Source organism: Clarias gariepinus, chromosome 8 (assembly GCF_024256425.1).
Source record: "Clarias gariepinus isolate MV-2021 ecotype Netherlands chromosome 8, CGAR_prim_01v2, whole genome shotgun sequence".
In the NCBI taxonomy this organism is placed as follows: Eukaryota; Metazoa; Chordata; class Actinopteri; order Siluriformes; family Clariidae; genus Clarias; species Clarias gariepinus.
In genome coordinates, this window is record NC_071107.1 from 18,989,593 (window position 1) to 19,010,259 (window position 20,667).

Sequence of the window (20,667 nt, forward strand, 5' to 3'; positions counted from 1 at the left end):
GGAGTTTCTGCAAGAAAAGTTGTCCTTGGACTTATGCCCTACTTCTCTCAGAACATACGTAGCCGCTATTTCGGCTTGCCATGTTCTGACTGACTGGGTTTCTGTGGGAAAGCACCCTTTAGTTGCCCGTTTTATTCGTGGAGGTGAATGGTTTAGGCCACCCACTAGAGCCACTGTCCCTTCTGGGGACTTATCTATTGTGGTCGAAGGTCTGATTGACACCCCTTTTAAACCACTAGAGTCAGCACCCGGTTTTTCTCATGGCCGTTACTTCTCTGAAGAGAATTGGAGATCTGCAGGCTTTGTCAGTCTCTCTTCCGAAAGTTCCATTCTCAACCATGCACCCAGTTGTTCTTGAAGCATTCTGTCCTCCGCCTTTTACAGCTCTGGAGTAGGAAACTACACACATTGTCACATTGCCGTGAGAGATGCTATTGCCCTAGCTTATGAGGCGCGTGGTCTCACTTCGCCTCTAGGAATCAGGGCTCATTCGACCAGGGGGACTGCCTCATCTATTGCGCTGGCAAGAGGTGTTCCCCTGCAGCAAGTGTCTGATGCGGCAGGTTGATCCTCTCCGCACGCATTTGTCAGATTTTATATTCTGGATGTTAATGCTACTCCGGGCTCACGGATCCTTGAGTCAGCCTCCCAGAGCTAGCTCTAAGAACTCCTTGGCCTTTGTGCGCACACGCTACATAACCTTGGGGGTCCAGACACTTGCAGGGCGGCGGCGTTGGTATTCTCGTTTCCATAGCGTTTTCACGCAGCATCAAATGTAGCTTTTGAAAGGGAACATCTTGGGTTACTTTGCTGTAACCTTGTTCCCTGAAAAAGCGGGAACGAGATGCTGCACTCCAATGCCGCACTGCTTGCGTAACTAGACGCCCTTTCAGGCAAAATTGATCTGAGGAATGTTTCCGGTTTACTCCTATTTATAACCTGCAGGCGCGCTTCATCAGATTACGTCACCTGACACATGCTTCACAACCGGCAACACAAAAAGATGTTCCCATAGCGTTTTCACGCAGCATCTCGTTCCTTCTTTTTCAGGAAACAGGGTTACCCGAGACGTTTAGTTTTTTGGTACATACTTATTTTAAGCACCTACTGTAGCAGTAATTCTGAGGAGTTGCACATACATTTTTCGTGTCATTCTACACATAGATGATATCTTGTGTATACCTTGAATATAAAACTGGTTGATGAATATATAAATGTCCTATTGCTTTTTATTGTATTAATTTATGTATTATAATGCTTAGAATGCATTCGAGAGTTAAACATCTGGCCAATGAGCATACAGTCCTGGCCAGTAAGGAAACAGAAGAAGCCTTACAAGAACTGAGTGAACAAAAAAAAAAAAAAAACTGAATGAAAACCTAGGCCCAGAACTAAAAAAAAAAAAAAAAAACCTGATCAATGAAAAAAAAATAAAAGAGTATTTAAACTATTTGTAATTCCTTTTTTATAGTATTATTGTAAGTTTAGTTTTCATGGTCTTTTTTTTTTTTTGCTCAATCCTTTTTGGCACAAATCTCATTCTATACCTGGCCTGCCGCAGCTGGAACTATTGGAACTGAATCAATTTCTGAACAGTGAGTAACATTATTTTAATGTCCACCAGATGAATTTGTTTTAATATCCACTACCATGGCAAACTTGGTAAATTTCCCATAGGACTCTGGCTCATATGGTGACCAGTTCAGCACCGGCTACAGCTGTGGTAATATTATTTTGCCATGTGCTTCAGTTCTTACAATAATCTAGCCACACTAAAACACTTGACAGCATGCAATAATTAATTTTGGGTAAGTTTGTGAACCTACAGTATATATGTCAAAAAGGTGTTACTAAAAAATGTATTTGTGATGAGATCATGTAAAAACTCTTCCTAAAACCTTTCAATGGAGGTGCAGGGTCCACTTATCATTTATCTGCCACAATTTCCAGACAGAGGTAAAGAGGAATAATGTTACAGCTTGTGTGCACATTCACACTGAGCAAGATGAAGGGAGCGTGACAGAGCAGGGAGAAGGAGGCCTAGGCAAACAGGAGTCAATTGATGTTTGTGCTAGCTTGATTCTAAAAAATGCATGTGGTAGCTTTGAGATATGCAACGGAAAAAGTAAAAGACAAAGTGTTTTTTGACTTTATTTTGACTCTGATCTGATTTTACTGACATCAACTTTCTACTGTTTGTAGGTGCACTGTTCCAACAGGTTTTCACCAAAAATAATCTTCAACAAAACAGGATGTTCAATATTGTTTTTTGCTAACTTACAAGAAGTTTTAAAACCTCAGGGGCTGAACACAGATGGCCATGTTAACAGCAACATATTTGACGTGGGAAGAACAGTTTTTTAAACAGACTGTTATAGGTGATTTGAACTATCAAAGATTTAGTAGAAAAAGTATGTTAGTATAAAAACAACATTAAAAACATCTTGTGCTCAAACTGAATATGCAGAATAATGCAATATATGAATTTTTTGACATTCATTCTTTGTTGTTGTGATGTAACATTGTTTTGAAAGACTGTAGCTGTAGAATAAAAATGTGAATCAAGAAGCGGAACATTATGTTAGCTAAGGTTTGGAAGTTTGCTGTTTGCTTTAAATAATTATATGTTAAAGAGATTTTTTTACTGAATCACAGCACACCGCACTAGTCCGATAAATTGTACATTATCTTCATGTAGGGTATTGTACAGATTAATATTACATCATTCATATGATACTAATTTAGCAATAAAACATACAGGTTAATTTCGTTAATTATTTGCCATAGTGTCTGTCTGGATGACCACGTTGGGTTAGGAAACAGATAATGTTAAAATGTTTTTGCAGGCCACAAGCCATAAAATTACATGAACATTTTTACAGCAAAATGCAAGAAATGTACCTTTGGACTTTTACTCATTTTGGCAAATTATTATTCTCTGGCATGCAAGAGCGTCTAAAACATAACATTTATTTAGAACACCACTATATGCATTTAAGGACTGTCGCCTTGTACCTCCAGGGTCTGGGTTCGATTCCTGTCTCTGTGTGCATGGAGTTTGAATGTTCTCCCTGTGCTTGGTGGGTTTCCTCCGAGTACTCCGGTTTCCTCCCACAGTCAGATTTGACTAATTGACATTTCCAAATTGCTCTTAGTGTGTGAATGTGTGCGAGTTTGTATCTGTGTGTGTGTGTGTCCTGCGATGGATTGGCACCCTGTCCAGGGTGTACTCCGCCTTGTGCCCCAAGTCTCCTGGGATAGGCACCAGGCCCCCCCGCGACCCTAAATACAGGATAAAGCAATATAGACGGTAAGTGAGCATACTGTAGGCATTTATTTTAGCCATGCTTACCCCAAGACACATGTAAGCAGCCAATCACTAAATCAAGAACTTTTCAATCTGCTGCTTGTGCTGCATTACAAATCATTGTAACACTATCCCATCTATTTTTCCATCTTTGCCTCATAAATGCCCATAATTTGCTAATATCTTTGTGATTAATATTTAGGTACTTTCTTGGCCTTCTCGGCTGCAAATAGGTTTTGCTGGGATATGAACCTGTGTTTTCTGTTTGATAGAATGACGCCTTTCTGTCACGCCCAATTTTGCATAATTCTAAAACATCTGTCACTGATTCAAGTGGCTATACTTACAGATGGGTCTTGATCAGTTGCGAGGACTGTAGTGATTAGTGTTCCCTTCTCAGCATTAGGAGCCACCATGCCTTTATAAAGGGGCCGAGCGAATACTGGAGTATAGTCATTGACATCCTGAAAGACACACACACACACACGCACACGCACACACACACACACACACACACACACACACACACAGAGAGAGAGAGAGAGAGAGAGAGAGAGAGAGTTCAAACAATCACCTTAGAACACAAAGTCTCCTGTTAAAACCAATGATGGAGAAATATAATAATCTATAATAGGAAGATATATATGAGTATTATCCATCCCAAGTGAGACATGATGCTAAATAGAAAGGCAATTACTTGAAGGACAGTGCTATATTTCTTTCAAGCACCTGAATAACACTTAGATTTACCTAACCTAAGAGAAATAATCCACAGTGAACAATAATGTGCTAGAAAGAAAAAGCAGATTCTTTTCACTTAGGCAGGCCATAGGGGGGAAAACAACTATTTCTATGTGCATGGTCTTTTAACATGAAAAGAAACTTTATTAAATAAATTAATCACCATACTTTTTGAAAAATACATTTGGACTTTTTAACTATGTACAGGGGGCACAGTGGCATAGTATTTAGCACTGTCGTCCTGCACCTCTGGGTTTGATTCCTGACCAGGTTTGATTCTCGCCTCTTTGTACATGGAGTTTGCATGTTCTCTGTTGCTTGGTGGTTTTCCTCCAGGTACTCTGGTTTCCACTCACAGTCCAAAGACATGCAGATTAGGCTAACTGACATTCCCCAAATTGCCTGCAGTGTGTAAATGAGTGTGTGCCCTGCAATGAACTGGCACCCTGTCCAGGTGTACCCTGCCTTGTGCCCTCCTGGTATGGACTCCAGGCGCCCCATAATCATTTATACAGGATGAATCAGTATAGACGATAAGTATTGTAAGTGATTGAACTACAGTATGCACTGTCATGATCAATGGGGTCTATCAAATAATTCTTACATTTTCTCAATAGAGTTCACATAAGCATTTTTTTACATTGTAGTAGCACTAGAGATAAAATAAAATTGTCTACTGAAGATCTCTCAGTATATGTTCATGTTTTTCCAATCTGGTCTCAGTAAGAAAAATAAATAAATAAACAGCACCTGCATCATTAACATTTTGACACAAACTTGTACTACATTGCAACAAATTAATTTTGATTTCAAACACTCTTCTATAATTAAAAAAAAAAAAATTGTAATTTTGCATTTTTAATTTCGCAATTACCCTCTTCATGCAAAACGTTTGTTCTTGTATGATCTGATTAGACGCATTAGATTAGACTGGGATTATGAAACTTATTTCTTTAAACACAATCATGCTCAAAAGACATGTTGTAACATTGAATGTCAGTGCAGGTCTTTTTATATAGATTTTCTTAGGCTGTAAATTCTTTAAGTTACTAAAAATACAGGGAAATTTAGCATTTTAAAAATACATGCATCATTATAGTGCATTATAATGTGACTTGCAGGTGTGCTTGTGTTTGTTAGCCAGATAGGATAGTGAGATAATTTTGCCGAATTGTGTAAAAAAATGGCATACAAACATTGTGAATAAAAGTTTAATATGCTGATTAGCAACTTATTTCTGTGCAAGAAAGTTAATCTCTAATATAAAACCTTTTACTTTTCCCATGAGATTGAATTGTGTATTTACTCACCTGGACAATCCTCGAAAGACTAAATTATTTTAATTTTGTTTTCTACATTTATACATCATTTTCAGTGCACATAAATATCATGTTGCTAACTTTCAATCACCACAACACTACATTGTCCCCATGAAGGATTGATTTTTAAAAACATCTCATTTCCTTTTATCTTATGTTATTTTACCTTATTTTATATAAATCACCTGATTAAGACAAGAGAAGTGTAAGCAAGAAAGACAAAATCATCAACTGCAAACTGCTGACATTTGACTAATCAGCTGGTAAGCGCATGATAATTAGTTAACTGCTTGTAGTTATTCCAGCCAAATATCACATTACACATTCCTTCCCAAGAATGGAAAACAGAGGTAGTGATTTTATTTTGCTGATCCTTTAGCCTTCAAACTTTCTTGATGAGAGCAGAATTTGCCTTTTAAGTGGAAATTTAATGGTTGTGCAGCCACATCAAATTAGATTTCAGTGAGAGCTACTACTAAGGAAATCTTTATAGCCTTTATCAGGTGATACACATACTGTATATAAGAACCGCTTTTTTCACCTCTCCTACATCTGAGCAAGGTATTGTACATTAACTGACATCTCTCTACGAATAATGACACTATACACCGAGAGACTGGAATGCTGTAGCCAAAAAGGCAAAAAAAAATAAAATAATTGGCAATACTACTGTAAGTATGCACTTATTGCCTCCCCAGCATTTAAGAGGGTAGGCTGCATCTGGGTGCTGCTAATTATCAGATTAATTGACCATAAGCAGGTGTGCAGACTTTTGGCAGTTTGCTGGTCTAGAGCATCAGGTGTGAGTTAACATAATGTCAAGATGGAAAGACATAGGCAGAGAAGCTGTTCCTGCTGCACATCAATCTGGAAAGGGATATAAAACCATTTCCAAACACTTTGGAGGTTAGTGTTCTACAGTGAGAACGATTATTCACAAATGGAAAGCATTCAAGATTGTTGCCAATCTTCCCAGCAGTGGAAGACCCAGCACATTCACCTAAGGGAAGTCAATGCAATGCGCAGAGAAATACAACAACAACAACAACCAAAAAAAAAAAAAAAACAAGAACTACATCTCAGACCCCACAGACTTCATTGAGCATGTTAAATGTCCATGATGGTACAATTAGAAGAAGACTGAACAAGTAAGGTTCGTTTGGAATGGTTGCCTCTTTTCTCAAAAAAAATAAATAAAATAAAATAAAATAAATAAATAAAACAGAAAAGCGTTTACAAAATTGTGTCTGCACACAAACAAAAAGACATTCTGGAGCAATGTTCTATGGACAAATGATAGCAAAGTGGAGTTTGGCCTTAATGCCCTAAGCCTCAAAAATCAAACACAGCATTTCAGCAGAATCACCTTAAACCCCTGTCAAGCACAGTGGTGGAGGGGTGATGCTTTGGGCTTATTTTGCTGCCACGGCACCTGGGCTCCTTCAGTCATTGAAATGACCAGAACTCCTTCATATAGCAGAGTATTCCACAGGCAAATGTGAGGCCATTTGTCCAAAAGCTAAAACCTCATGCATCAGGACGATGATCTGAAGCACACCAGTAAATCTACATCATGGCTGAAAAATAAAATAATCTAAGTTTTGGAATGACCTAGATACAACCTACAAACAACTAGAATGCTGTTTCTGGACCTTAAAAAAGCTGTGCATAAGCAAATGCCCCAAAAGCCCCAATGAAGTGAAGCAATGTTGTACAGATAAATGGCCCAAAAATCCTCCACTATCACGCTATCGTCATGCTATCTCACGCTATCGAATCCCGAGGGGGCTTACCATTGCCCAGATGTTTTTTCTTTTTTCATCTTCTTTTTGGCTTCATTTTGTTAAAATAAATAATCAACCATAACTTTATGACCAGCTGCCTAATATTCATAGTAGCTACAGTTTTAATTTCGAATTACAATAGCACCTAGAAGTGTGATATTTTAGGCAGCAAGTGAACCTATATTGTCTGCAAGTGCATTACTGTTTTGTGGCAAAACCATACCTACTCAATGTGTCATTCTCCGTCTATGCAAGTGGTGTCCAAGGACACGATTTTTTCCCCCCAAATAGATTACTTCACATTAATTTTGAGAGAAAAAGTTATATCAAAATAACATGCTTTAACTAACCAGTCATTTACTTTATCAAACATTAAGTTTGTTGTTCCAGTATTATTAGTATGCCTGTTTTCTGTTGGAAAAATATTTTTTTGCTTACTTAAAATTGTTCTTCTTTTCAGTGTTTACATGCTTGCTATTGCTCGTGCCTACAGGATGGGTTGGACACTGTCTCACACAAATGAGGAGAATCTCATTCTTTGCTTGCTAGTTACATTAAATATAGAAAGCTAACCACTTCATCATGCTTTATAACAGTTATTTTAATTAATCAGTTTGGTAAATTGTCTGAACTGTGTGTGTGTTACATAAACAACCAATTGATAAATCGTATACTTAGTCACTATTTTGTAGCCAGATGTAGTAAAGAATTTGTTCCCATTTATTTAATGTAATCTACATAGTTTAATGTAATAGCTAGCTAAGAAGAAGTGGGACACTAAGAGGACTGAAGAGAGTAGACAGGAGTACAGGGAGATGCAGAGTAAGGTGAAGGTAGAGGTGGCAAAGGCCAAACAAAGAGCATATGAGGACTTGTATGCTAGGCTAGACAGTAAGGAGGAAGAGGTGGATCTGTAAAGGTTGGCAAGGCAGAGAGATAGAGATGGGAAGGATGTGCAGATGTGTTAGCGTGATTAAAGATAGAGATGGAAATGTACTGACAGATGCCAGGAGGGTGATAAAAAGATGCAAGGTGTACTTTAAGGAGTTGATAAATGAGGAAAATGAAAGAGAACAAAAAGTAGAAGAGGTGACTGTTGTGGAACAGGAAGTAGCAAATGTTAGTAGAAGTGAGGTGAGAAGGGCGTTAAAGAGGATAAAGAATGGAAAGGCTGTTGGTCCTGATGACATACCTGTGGAGGTATGGAATTGCTTAGGAGAGGTGGCAGTAGAGTTTCTGATTATTTTGTTTAACAAGATCTTGAAGAGTGAGAGGATTTCAGAGGAATGGAGGAGAAGTGTATTGGTGCCAATTTTTAAAAACAAGGGAGATGTGCAAAGCTGTGGCAATTATAGAGGTATAAAGCTAATGAGCCAGACAATAAAGCTGTGGGAAAGAGTAGTGGAAGCTAGGTTAAGGGCAGAGGTGAGCATTTGTGAGCAGCAATATGGTTTTATGCCTAGAAAGAGTACATCAGATGCAGTATTTGCTTTGAGGATGCTGGCGGAGAAGTACAGAGAAGGTAACAGGGAGTTGCATTGTGTCTTTTTAGATTTAGAGAAAGCGTATGACAGGGTGCCAAGAGAGGAGCTGTGGTATTGTATGAGAAGGTCTGGAGTGGCAGAGAAGTATGTTAGAGTGGTGAAGGACATGTATGAGAGCTGTAACACAGTGGTAAGATGTGCTGTAGATGCGACAGAAGAGTTCAAGGTGGAGGTGGGTCTGCATCAAGGATCGGCTCTAAGCCCCTTTTTGTTTGCTCTGGTGATGGACAGGATGACAGATGAGGTAAGACAGGAGTCTCCATGGACTATGATGTTTGCAAATGACATTGTGCTTTGTAGCGAGAGCAGGGAACAGGTGGAAGAAAATTTGGAGAGGTGGAGGTACGCTCTGGAAAGCAGAGGAATGAAGGTTAGCCGCAGCAAGACAGAATACATGTGTGTAAATGAGAGGGACCCAAGAGGATCGGTGAGGCTGCAGGGAGCAGAGGTAAAGAAGGTGCAGGATTTTAAGTACTTAGGGTCAACGATCCAGAGTGTTCAAAAGAGGTGAAGAGGCAGGTACAGGCAGGTTGGAATGGGTGGAGAAAAGTGTCAGGTGTGTTGTGCGATAAAAGAGTAGGTCAACGATCCAAAGTGTTCAAAAGAGGTGAAGAGGCAGGTACAGGCAGGTTGGAATGGGTGGAGAAAAGTGTCAGGTGTGTTGTGCGATAAAAGAGTATCAGCGAGAATGAAAGGTAGGGCCAGGGATAGCTCAGTGGTTAAGGCATTGGACTACGGTTCGGAAGATCACAGGTTCAAACCCCACAACCACCAAGTTGCCACTGGTGGGCCCTTGAGCAAGGCCCTTAACCCTCAACTGCTCAGATGTGTAATGAGATAAAAATGTAAGTCACTCTGGATAAGAGTGTCTGCCAAATGCCTAAATGTAAATGTAAATGTAAAGGAAAGGTGTACAGGACAGTGGTGAGACCAGCAATGCTCTACGGCTTAGAGACAGTGGCGCTGAAGAAAAGACAGGAGGCAGAGTTGGAGGTAGCAGAGCTGAAGATGTTGAGGTTCTCTTTGGGAGTGACAAGGATGGATAGGATCAAGAATGAGTTTATCAGAGGGACAACCCACGTTAGATGTTTTGGAGATAAAGTCAGAGAGGCCAGATTGAGGTGGTTTGGACATGTTCAGAGAAGAGATTGTGAATATATCGGTAGAAGGGTGCTGAGGTTGGAACTGCCAGGCAGGAGGTCTATAGGAAGACCAAAGAGGAGATTTATGAATGCAGTGAGAGAGGACATGAAGTTGGTGTGAGAGAAGAGGATGCAGAGGATAGGGTTAGATGGAGGCAAATGATTCGCTGTGGCGACCCCTGAAAGGGAACAGCCGAAAGACAAAGAAGACATAGTTTAATGTAATGTAATTTGATTTAATTAGAAGAAATAAGGGTTGGTTCGAGACTTTACACAGTAAATATATACAACTATATATACAGTATGCATGTATATGCATTGAAAAATGAAAATATTGTAAAAAAATGAAATATTTTTGGTAATTTATTTAAAGTGAAACTCATATTTGAAAATGTTAAAAAAAATTAAAAGTCATTTTATTTAATGTGAAATATTGCAGCTTATGAAAAAAAAAACCCACTATATTTTATTTGGATAAAATTGGATAAAAGATAAAGTATTTGAAAATTTCTTTAGGTTAATAAAAATATACACATACATAAAAAATATATAATAAATGTACAATACAAAAACTTAAAGTATGTTCATTTATGTACTCAATACTAGGCACAGATTACTGCATCAATGCAGCATGGCATTGAGGCAATTAGCCCATGGCACTGGTAAGGTGTTAATGAAAAACAGATTGCTTTGATAGCAGTCTTCAGCTCTTTGTATGTCTTTGTATGTTGGGTCGAGTGTTTCTCATCTTCTGACATTGTCTCTGATTCAGAATTGGCTTGATACTAGGAATGCAACAGCTGTAGCCCATTTTCTGAAGATGCCTGTGCCTGATGAATCTTGATGCACTGACCTCCACCTAAAGGTCTTAAATCGGCTTTGCTTGACAGACTTTTTAAAGACCGAGGTCCTTCCTGCGTTTCTTTTTTCTTGACCTACTAATATCTTCTGTTACCTTTTAATGATTGTCTTTGATACAGTGCTGTATCAAAGTATAATCTCTTTAAATAATGACCTTCTGTGCCTTACACTATTTGTGTTGATGATCATCTTCTGGACACAGTCATTCCCATGATTATAGTTGCGTGTACTAAACTAAACCAAGAGATACACTGCATTTATACTGTATAAATAGAAATGTACTTGTATTTTCTTGAGCTGTAAACCATAATCACCAAATGAAAACAAAAATATAAATATTTCATTTTAATGACTCTAGAATGTATAAGAATTTCACTTTTTAAATTACAAAGGGATGATGGAATAAAGTTCCTTCGAGAAAAAAATAGTCAGAGCAGTCCCACCATATATTACTAAAACACTTCAACTAAGGATTCAATCTCATTTTTTCCTAGCCTACCTCTCCTGCAGTAAATCTAACAGTTGGCACACTTTGGTAAGGCTGAATTTAATTGGATTCCTTTAATAACAGATTCTGATACAAGACGTTTCCCCAACATCTTGCGACTCTAGTCAGATCTAAAAGAAACTGTCAGATAGCATAGGATTCAATATCTTATTTGTAGCAGAACAAAGGCTTCTTAGTTGTTTGCCACACCAAAAATCAGAGGATCATTGGGAACTTTCAGAATGTAATTCTGTGCCGCAAGAAAACAACCAATGTGATCCATCACAACATGGTTTTTATGGATGAACAACAAAACTAAAATCCATATGAGAAGCAAATACAAAGAACTCAAAAGCTGAGCAGGTTAGACCAGGACATGAAAGTATGAAGGTTTTCTTGTGACTTAATTTATAACTATAGCTTTAATAATGTATCAGATTTACAAGACAAAGCAGAAATATTTACTGCTTTCCTTCATGACTTCACTTTGTAATACTTTTTAGTAAAAATATAATATTGCATACTGCATGAGTATGAGTCCAATTAAGCACCTGATCTCACATATTGATGAAATCTAGTTTTAGTTCAAGCAGCAAGATCCATCAGTGTCAGATGTCTATGATACAAGGCAACCTGTCACTTACTTTCCTCGGGATCACACACACACACACACACACACACACACACACACACACACACACACACACACACACACACACACAGAGCCTAATCAGTCTGTTTTGATCCTATAGCTGATCTTCTTAAGCACTTTACTTCCGCAACTATGTGGATAATTGCAGTCCAAAAGCTAATGAGTCGTTTAAGACTGAAATAGCTGCACCACTGCTGCAACTTGCACAGAGACTTATCTGTCACACACACATCACTGTCAGCCAAGGAGAAAGCAGATTTTTACTGGCTAAGATCCAAGGTAAAACATCTCTTTTACTGACAGTGATGTACCTCTTCACTTTCTATATCTACAGTATAGCTACAGTATAACTTGTGTGCAGACTTCAGTTAATTTAATTCAGAGAACTAATTTGTTGGTATTGATGGAACTTGTTGTCCTGACCAGGATAAAGTGATAACTGAAGATGAATCAAAAAATAAAAATGCTGGAAGCCCACCAATAATACAAATCAATGCCTTTCTGGAGTTTTATAGGATAATATACAATCTCCGTTATTTTTAAAGATCATACTGTACTTTTTTATGGTACATGAATTATGTTCAGGTGATGTTCCCAAAGCTGAAACAAAAGAACAAAATGAGCATTTATATTAACTATTAGAATTTATAGCTAGGAATGAATGGAGATGGCCTGTATTTTTGATGTATGCTTTAGAAAGTAAAAAAATAAGGGGTTATAAGAGAGCACATGCAACACAACAACATTATATTTCATCCATACAAATAAAACAGCCAGTGATAAATTATTTCATATATATGTCGTAGAAGTCAATAAAGAAGGCTTGGTTTGTGCACCATATTCAGCACTGCCACAGCACTGTCTTACCGTAATCCTCACTGTAACTGTAGCCATTCCAGGAGGCAATACACCCTCATAATCCAGTGCCTCCACCTGGAAGGTGTAGTTAGCACCATCTCGACCTAGAGCCTCAAAATCCAGAGACTGCAGCACTGAGAGAACTCCGGTGATCCTGTCCACTGCAAAGAGCTGCCGTGCTGCGTCTGTCCTTATTCGGTACGTTATATTAGAGATCAGGTCTGCATCTGTAGCCTGGAGGATAGGGAGTGAGAATCTGGTTACAGAAACAGACAATGCCAAAACAATTACTTTATTTAAGGATAGTTAAACATAGAGTTCATAAAGCAATAAGAAACCCTCATAAACCTTTCAAACATACTTAAACTTACATATGGGTATTATCATGATATGACAATATTATTGGACCTTCAAAATATTACACTGCCCCGATATCCACTGACATTAATTATTGATTGACAGCTCTGGGAATATTATATAATCAGTATGCATTTTGCATATAAGTTCCATAAAACTATCAGAGAGTAGAAGTTCAGGTGAATTGCATTAAGGGTGATGTAGTTGGGAATATTTTGTCTGGAGAAGTACTGTAGAACTAAGTGGAATTAAGCTGCTTATTGAGAAGTCCTCTCGTCAGACTCATTATTGTGTTATAAAAAGGAGATAAATTACACCAGAGTGGCAGAAATTTTAATAGATTCCAGGATAGGAAAGGTGACATGAGTAAAACTATCACTTCCCAAAAAAGGCCAAAGGCACACCCTTTTTAAATCATAAAACACCAGATCGACTTGTATCACTGGAATGACCTGCACAGGCCTTTAAAACTGTATGATATTAGGAGACAGTTTCTAGTTTATGGCATCCGTTGCTTTTTTCTCATAGTAATCGGGCAATGTCTCAATTTAATTGCTATAAAAGTATCAGTGTTTGTTAGACTTTATTTAGGCATGGATGTGTTTAATGTTGGTTTATTATAGAAAGAAAGTATAAGGATGAAGATCACCTATGAATATTAAATAGATCAGTCTTAAAAAAGTTTTAACAGAAAAACTAATAATTTTAGAGATTATATTTTGATATTTGGAAAGTTGATAAGAATACATACTGTACGTTGTGTTTTTTTTTCAGCTTTACTGAGAGCGTCTGCTCAACACACAAAAAATTGTGCCATATGAACATGAACATTATCAATTTGTACTATAGTGTTATGTGCTGCTGTGTTACATTATTTTAGGTTATGTTTAAAGAGGTGGTGGCTCAGGCAGTTGAGACTCTGGGTTGTGGGTCGTGGGTTTTGAGCTCTGGCACAGCTCCACTGCATTCGTGTACCTTGAGGGACAAAAAGTGGATCCAGCATGAAAAAAAGACCTGTGCGAGACCTTGTGGATAAAATGATTTGATGTGGTGACCTCTAAAATTAAAGGGACAAAGCCCAATAAAAAGAGTTATGTTTAACGCCCATTTATAAGGAATCACTTTTTAACAGTTTAAAATTCAGAATTATTACATAATTTAGTGCAATATTTTCAAATGGAAAGTTATTACTAGGGAGAAAAAAATAAATCAATATTGAAATAGTTTTTTAGTTGTCATGAATGAACATACACACTTATAGTCAGGCACACATACAAATACACACACATACACCCACGCAAGCAAGTGCTTCTGGCTCAAAACCCATGCCTGATTAGAAATCTGGCAGGAGAGCAGGAGCTCAGCAACTGACATGACTCTCATTGGATATAGGAACCTTTCAGGATACTCGCTTTGATGTGGGAGGCACAGGGAATTACATTCTACACTCAGATTTTCTAAAATATATAAATAAAAGCCCCAAAAGCACCACTGAGCAGAAGCACAAAAAGGGCTGAGCTCTTCATTTGGCCTAGATCAGAGTCTGTCACTGGCACTGAGAATGTTCTGACTAGCTTGTATAGGAAGGGCTTGGAGCTGTCAGCTAAACCGGGATAAAAAAGTGTCACCATCTCCGTCATCTCCCTCCGTCACTCATCTGTTCTGCTCCTCAACTTCTCTCTCATTCTTTTACTCCATCTATACTTTCATCTCTCTTTATCCTCAAACACCAAAAACTAGCAACTTAGTAATATGATCGGTATTTGCATCATTATTTTTTTTACTTCAGCTTGTCAAAATCCCACAGTGCTCTTGAGAGGAGACATGATGAGATATTTTTTTGCAAATTCCATAAGGCCTTTTCTGCAAGACAGACTCCTGTTTTCTTTACTGAGCCTGTCAAGTGTATCACAAATATTTGTTAAATGGAAAATGAATCCCCTATGGAAATAAAATGCCCAGACCAATTTGTGAATTAAGACTCAATACAGACACTTGAGCAGTGAGCTCTGAAGTTTATTGCGTTGAAAGCTTTTCCTTGGAGAGTGGTGCTAAAAAAGCCCAGAAGGCACGGTTGAGTACAGGAATAGTTTCTCTGGGGCGTTGATGCTTGCGACAGAATTTAAGAATGGAACTCCTGCAAGTTGAGAGGGGGCGACGTTTATAAAGCATTTTAAGGAATTCATCATAATGTCATAATTAAAAGTTTACTAGATTATGTAATAAAGCAAGAGAATGTAAAATATATCACATATATTACAGTATAGAAAGACACTAAGTACAGAAAGGTCACAACAGGAACAAAGCACTGCAGCTGGATACTCTAGGTTTTATGTAATCCTTTAAGAGGATATATATACACAGAACCTAACAAAAGAACAAAGACCAATCTCGCATATAACCAGTGAAGCGCTGTGTTTTTAAATATAGAAAGACTCTAGGAGCTTACATTAAGGCGTAGGATGACGGTTCCGGCTGGAGTGTTCTCAGGTACATTGACAGTGTAAATTGGCCGTGAAAAGACGGGGCTGTTGTCGTTGATGTCTAACACTTGCACCAGCAGTGTGAGGATTGTGCGGCGAGGGTCTACCGCACCGTCCGAAGCCTCGACCACCAAATCATACTGACTCTGAGTTTCCCGGTCCAGTGGCACAGCTGTGAATATGCTGCCGTTAGCGTTAATGCTGAAGAGAGATGCATGGGTAAGGAGCCGATAGCGCACCTGTCCATTTGGTCCAGCATCTGGATCTGTGGCCTAACAAAAGTAAAGTAAAGGAGAGAGAGAACGAAAAAAAGACATTTATGCAGAGTTTATAGACACCTCAAAAAGATATTTGTATGCAACATCCTTGAGGTGTCTAATTACTTGAAAAGATAAATAAACAGACAATGTTACAGAGGAGATAATGAGAACGCATTTAATGATTTAATTTGATTAATGACATAATTGTGGCATACTTTACAAAAAAAAAAAAGCAACAGACGTTGCATATTACATTTAATTAATTCATGGTTCTCTCTTTTTTTTTTTACTTGAATTTGTTTTCTAAGATGACACATATTGTAACATCAGAGTTAAAAAGGTAAGATGCCCCAACTGTAGAGTTGCTAATTAATTCATTAAACAATGTGCAATCTGGTATAATATTAATTTATGTAAAACACTCACACTAAGAAATAATATCTAATAATTACTGAAAATAAAACTACAGTTAAATGGTTTCATAAAAAGAAAGAAGAGCAGGAAAAAGTAGCACATTTTTTAAAAGGTCTTGAAGAAGACAAGGACAAATAATATGCACTTATAGTCCCACTTACTGTATGTTCTGTGGTCAAGGACAGAACTAATGTTTTAGCCAGCTTAATGGTACAAATAGAGTTGTACCAGGGTAATAATTCTGGGTGTGTCACATCTGAGTCAGCTTGAATCCCCGACTCATACAGGAGCCACCATAATGTCAGATTTTCCATGTGCATCCCTGTGCTCTATTTTTCTCTGTTTTGGATTCCTTGCTTGGCATGAGCTTTGTAGGATTACAAATTTATAAAATGTTAAAATCTACCTTCCAATGTAATAGTATATAAACTGAACAAGTTATGTACATTGGGTTTCACATTTTAAGGTAAACTTGGTGACATTCTAAGAAGATCAAGTCTGGTACCCCAGATGTCAGAGACATTAACCTTTTGTCTTTATGTACTTCCTGACCACTGGGTAGGGTCCCAAAGTCAATGTGAGTGTTAATCTCAAGGCCAGGCTGTGCCTTTGTCTCTATGAGAATGTAAAGGTTTGGGTGATACTGTCAGGCTGATTAGATTAGCACCTATGTATTTGAAAGCCACTGTTATGCTGATGAGATCAGGGCTGGGGAACTTCTGTTACCAGGCTGATTCTTCTACTACACTATGTTTTGTTTAGATTGTCTCCACCTCTTTGTATCCCTCTCTCTTGTAAAGTATAAACTTTCTAAAGCTGAGTTTTTAGTCAAGACTTGGATGACTACAGCGACGCTTGGTGAGTTCTCAATAAAGACTAACTTCTGCTTGAATGATATCCCAACGTCTCCTGGTCTCTGAAAAAGTTCCCAACAGCTTTTTCCCTCAAAATAATTTTTCATTTTATTTTCTGTCTTTTGCTTTGTACATATTTGATCAATTGGCTTATGCCTAACTTGTCTATGGGTCATGGCTGCTGGTTTCCCAATAAAAGGCCACCTGCCTTATGAAAGATTATGTTATCACATGTTTTTTGGCTACTTTTGCTTGGTCAGATTGATGTATAGACACGCATTCAAACTCCTTGTTGAGTTGACAATAACCTAACAACTCAGTTACACTCATGTTCAAAAATTAGGATTCCCACTTTTAATTCCATTTGTGTGTGTAAAAACATTATAAAATCATCTTGTCATAGCAGGTCTCAGTATAAGGCATATACAACCATATGAACAACAACATACAGTATAACCTTTTTCACCATGCCATTATTTATTTAAAAAAAATGACAAAAAGAAAAACATGCAAGCAATACTACGTACCCTTATCATTAAACAGCTTGTAGGTCCACCTTTAGCAGCAATAACTTAAAGTAAACATCTCCTGTATAATTTTATCAGTCTCTTAAAAGAATTTTAGTCCATTATTTTTTATTATTAAATATTTACCCCCCTATTCTTATGTTGCACGACCCAATCTCGTCCTAGCTTTAGCTGTTAGAAAAATTACCTGCAACTTGTCTCTCTGTAACGCCCCCTTGACCCGGTATTAGACCCTATAAAGAGGTGTACTGGGTTCTCTTACACGAAATTCCAACGTAAGAAGTTTTTAATTTGCGTTCTTAGGTAACTTAACTATTAGCTATCTAGCTACTCCAAGTACAATAAACCCTAAATGCAATACTCAAAATATATTAAACACACACATAACTAAAGTTCCACTCAGTATTGATCTTTTGTATAATTGTATTATTAATAAAAAATATAATCGGCCAGATAAGCTTATTAAACATAAATTAATTTAATAAAAACAAATTAAATGTATATATAAAACCATACCCATTTGTTATCCCCACAGATAACAAAATATCAATTTGGCATATTTCTCAATATTACTCAATTCAATTCAATATGCAAATAAAACATCCAATAGTTCCTCAGTCAAACTTATTAGACTAACTATGGGCTCTTTTTTAAGCTTAAACTAAGCCGGCACTCCAGTTCACTTAAACTCTTCAAGAAAGTTTTAGTTGCAGGCCTGAATTGTTGCTCGTAAGCGGTGAGGCCTTCAAAACTAAAATGGCCGCTTCACGCCAGTGGCGCAAGACAATATAAAATGGTGAATATGTGCCATTTACATGTACATTACACTGTCATACATCAAATTTTAGAAGAGGTTTCTCCTGACAACCGTTCCAAGCACACTGTACTTGTTCAGTCTTTTTCTAATTGTGTTGACACAGACTTTAACATTAACCATGCTCAGTGAGGACTATATGGTCTGAGATATTGTTTTTTTTTTTTTTTTGTTTTTTGTTTTTTATTTCTCTGAGCAATGCTCAGTCTTACCTTGGGGTGAATACACTGAGATGTCCAAATTGTTCAGAAATTGTTTTATAAGCCTTTACAGATTTATGTGGCACAACAATTACTTCTCTGGGACCATTGCTTATGCCTTTCCTTCCTGGCACTGTGTTAACACACACCTGAAAGCTCCAGACTAGCAAACTGCCAAAACAGCTGCTGATAATCAATTAATCCAAGGCTGATGATTAAAGGCATTGGGGGTCTTTTTGGCTTCATTTTTATTAAATAAATTACGGCATGTTGAAAAAAAGTTATATTTTGTTGTTTGTCTGAGGTTGTTTTCAACTAATACAGAAACCAGCTACGATCAGATGATTTTTATTACTTGTTAACATAACTATAGCTTGTATTCAGGGGTCAATGCACAAATCATTCCAAAACCCTATTGTAAATGCTTTCTTCTTTCTTGAACATTTTCATTGTTTTCTTAAAGACCTGAAATGAGGTAAATACAGTAGGTAGTAGTATCTCCTGCTACTAGAGGAATGCAATCCATTGTGGTCTTCTGCCGTTGTATCCAAAACACCTAAGGATTTAATGTTTTAAGCTACTATAGCCTCCCAGGAAACTTCAAATAATTTTACCTTTTTTCCTTTAGCCTCTCTTATCAGCAAGGCATTTCCATGCACAGTACTGTCACTTAATCAATGTAGGTTTTTTGTTTGTTTGTTAGTTTGTTTGAGTTTTTTCTATGCTATATGAATGATCTAGTGACTATTGTGTGTGATCAGGAGGAGATCAGAAGTTTCTGTAATATTTAAACCAACAACTATGCCATGATAAAAGTCACTGGGATCACCTTTTTTTATTCAGATTTTTGATGTTTACATTAAGTGACACACTGTACTTGGCCATTAAAAAAGGAAAGTTCAAGTTCATCCTTAAGTCCAAATAGACATTTGTTCTAATTTTGAAAAAAAAAAAATAAAATAAAATAAATCAAGGGAGTCTCAAGATATTGCAGCCAAAACAATGATGTAAGGTCATATTGATGTAAGGTCATATTGACCTTGACCTTAGCAGTTAATCCTTCAGGACCAAGCAGACATTTGAATGAATTGCTTCAAGGTGTTCCTGAGATTCACAAGAATTGGTTTGGCACGAGGTCACAGTGACCTTGACCTCTGATCCCCAAAATGTTACCAGTTATGTTCCTCTGGTCATGTGGATATTTGTGCCAATTGTTAATAAATTGCCTCATGGCATTTCTCATATATTCTTTCACAAGAATTGGATGAATGAATGTGAGGTCACTGTAACCTTGACCAGCAAACTGTATTCTGTTTATTCTTGATGTCACAGTCACCCAAATCTAATCACGTAATCTTTGTGTACAGGTTGTCCATATGAAGGATGGACAACCTGAAAACATAATGCCTGTCACTGGCACGGTGGCATAACAAGTATTCAGATACTTTTGATAGTTATGCCCTGCAAAATTTTAGAATGTTCTCTCAGACTAATGATGAAAGCACAAGGCATCATTTTCTCAAAAAAAGTGACCCCAAACATGTAGCCAAACTAACTGAAAAAAGTATTGCATGAACACAATCTCTTAAGTTAAATTTCATTAATAATTTGTGGAGGAGTTTGACAGTTTGAGTCCTTTATAAAGACTATTGTAACCTTGGTAAATTGAAGACAAATTACCAAAAGAAGTGGGCCAAAATGTACACACAATGCTTCATAAAGTTAAGTGTTTCTTTTCTCTAGTGTGGATGTCTTAAAGATGTTATTACCAATAATGACTTTACTGAAAAGTACTAATAATTTAGTTTTAAAATTGGGGAAAGAAATCCATTTGAAACTATTTTAAAATGCTGTAGCTTGAGAAATTGAGAAAATACAAAAAGCATATTACCCTTCAGAAAACCCTGCCATTTCCAGAACTTCATATAGCAGAACACAGCCTTTGTCGGCTACGGCAAATCCATCATTAAATGAGCTTGAACAGCAGTTTAGTATAACAACAGACAAGAAAAACAAACTGTTTAAAAGGACTATTTTATCTGTTTGGACAAATAATATATAAT

The 20,667-nt window shown here is 37.4% G+C and overlaps 1 protein-coding gene across 1 annotated transcript in view; it reads right to left on the reverse strand.

The window, feature by feature from the left end:
- The window catches only part of pcdh15a (protocadherin-related 15a), a 232,779-nt gene that overhangs the window by 67,740 nt on the left and 144,372 nt on the right, over positions 1-20,667 (reverse strand). Inside the window, exons 20-22 of the mRNA XM_053502509.1 lie at positions 15,502-15,807; positions 12,705-12,929; positions 3,655-3,771 (exon numbers count right to left, since the gene is read on the reverse strand). Coding sequence (XP_053358484.1) covers positions 3,655-3,771; positions 12,705-12,929; positions 15,502-15,807 — 648 coding nt within the window. The remainder of the gene's footprint in view (positions 1-3,654; positions 3,772-12,704; positions 12,930-15,501; positions 15,808-20,667) is intronic.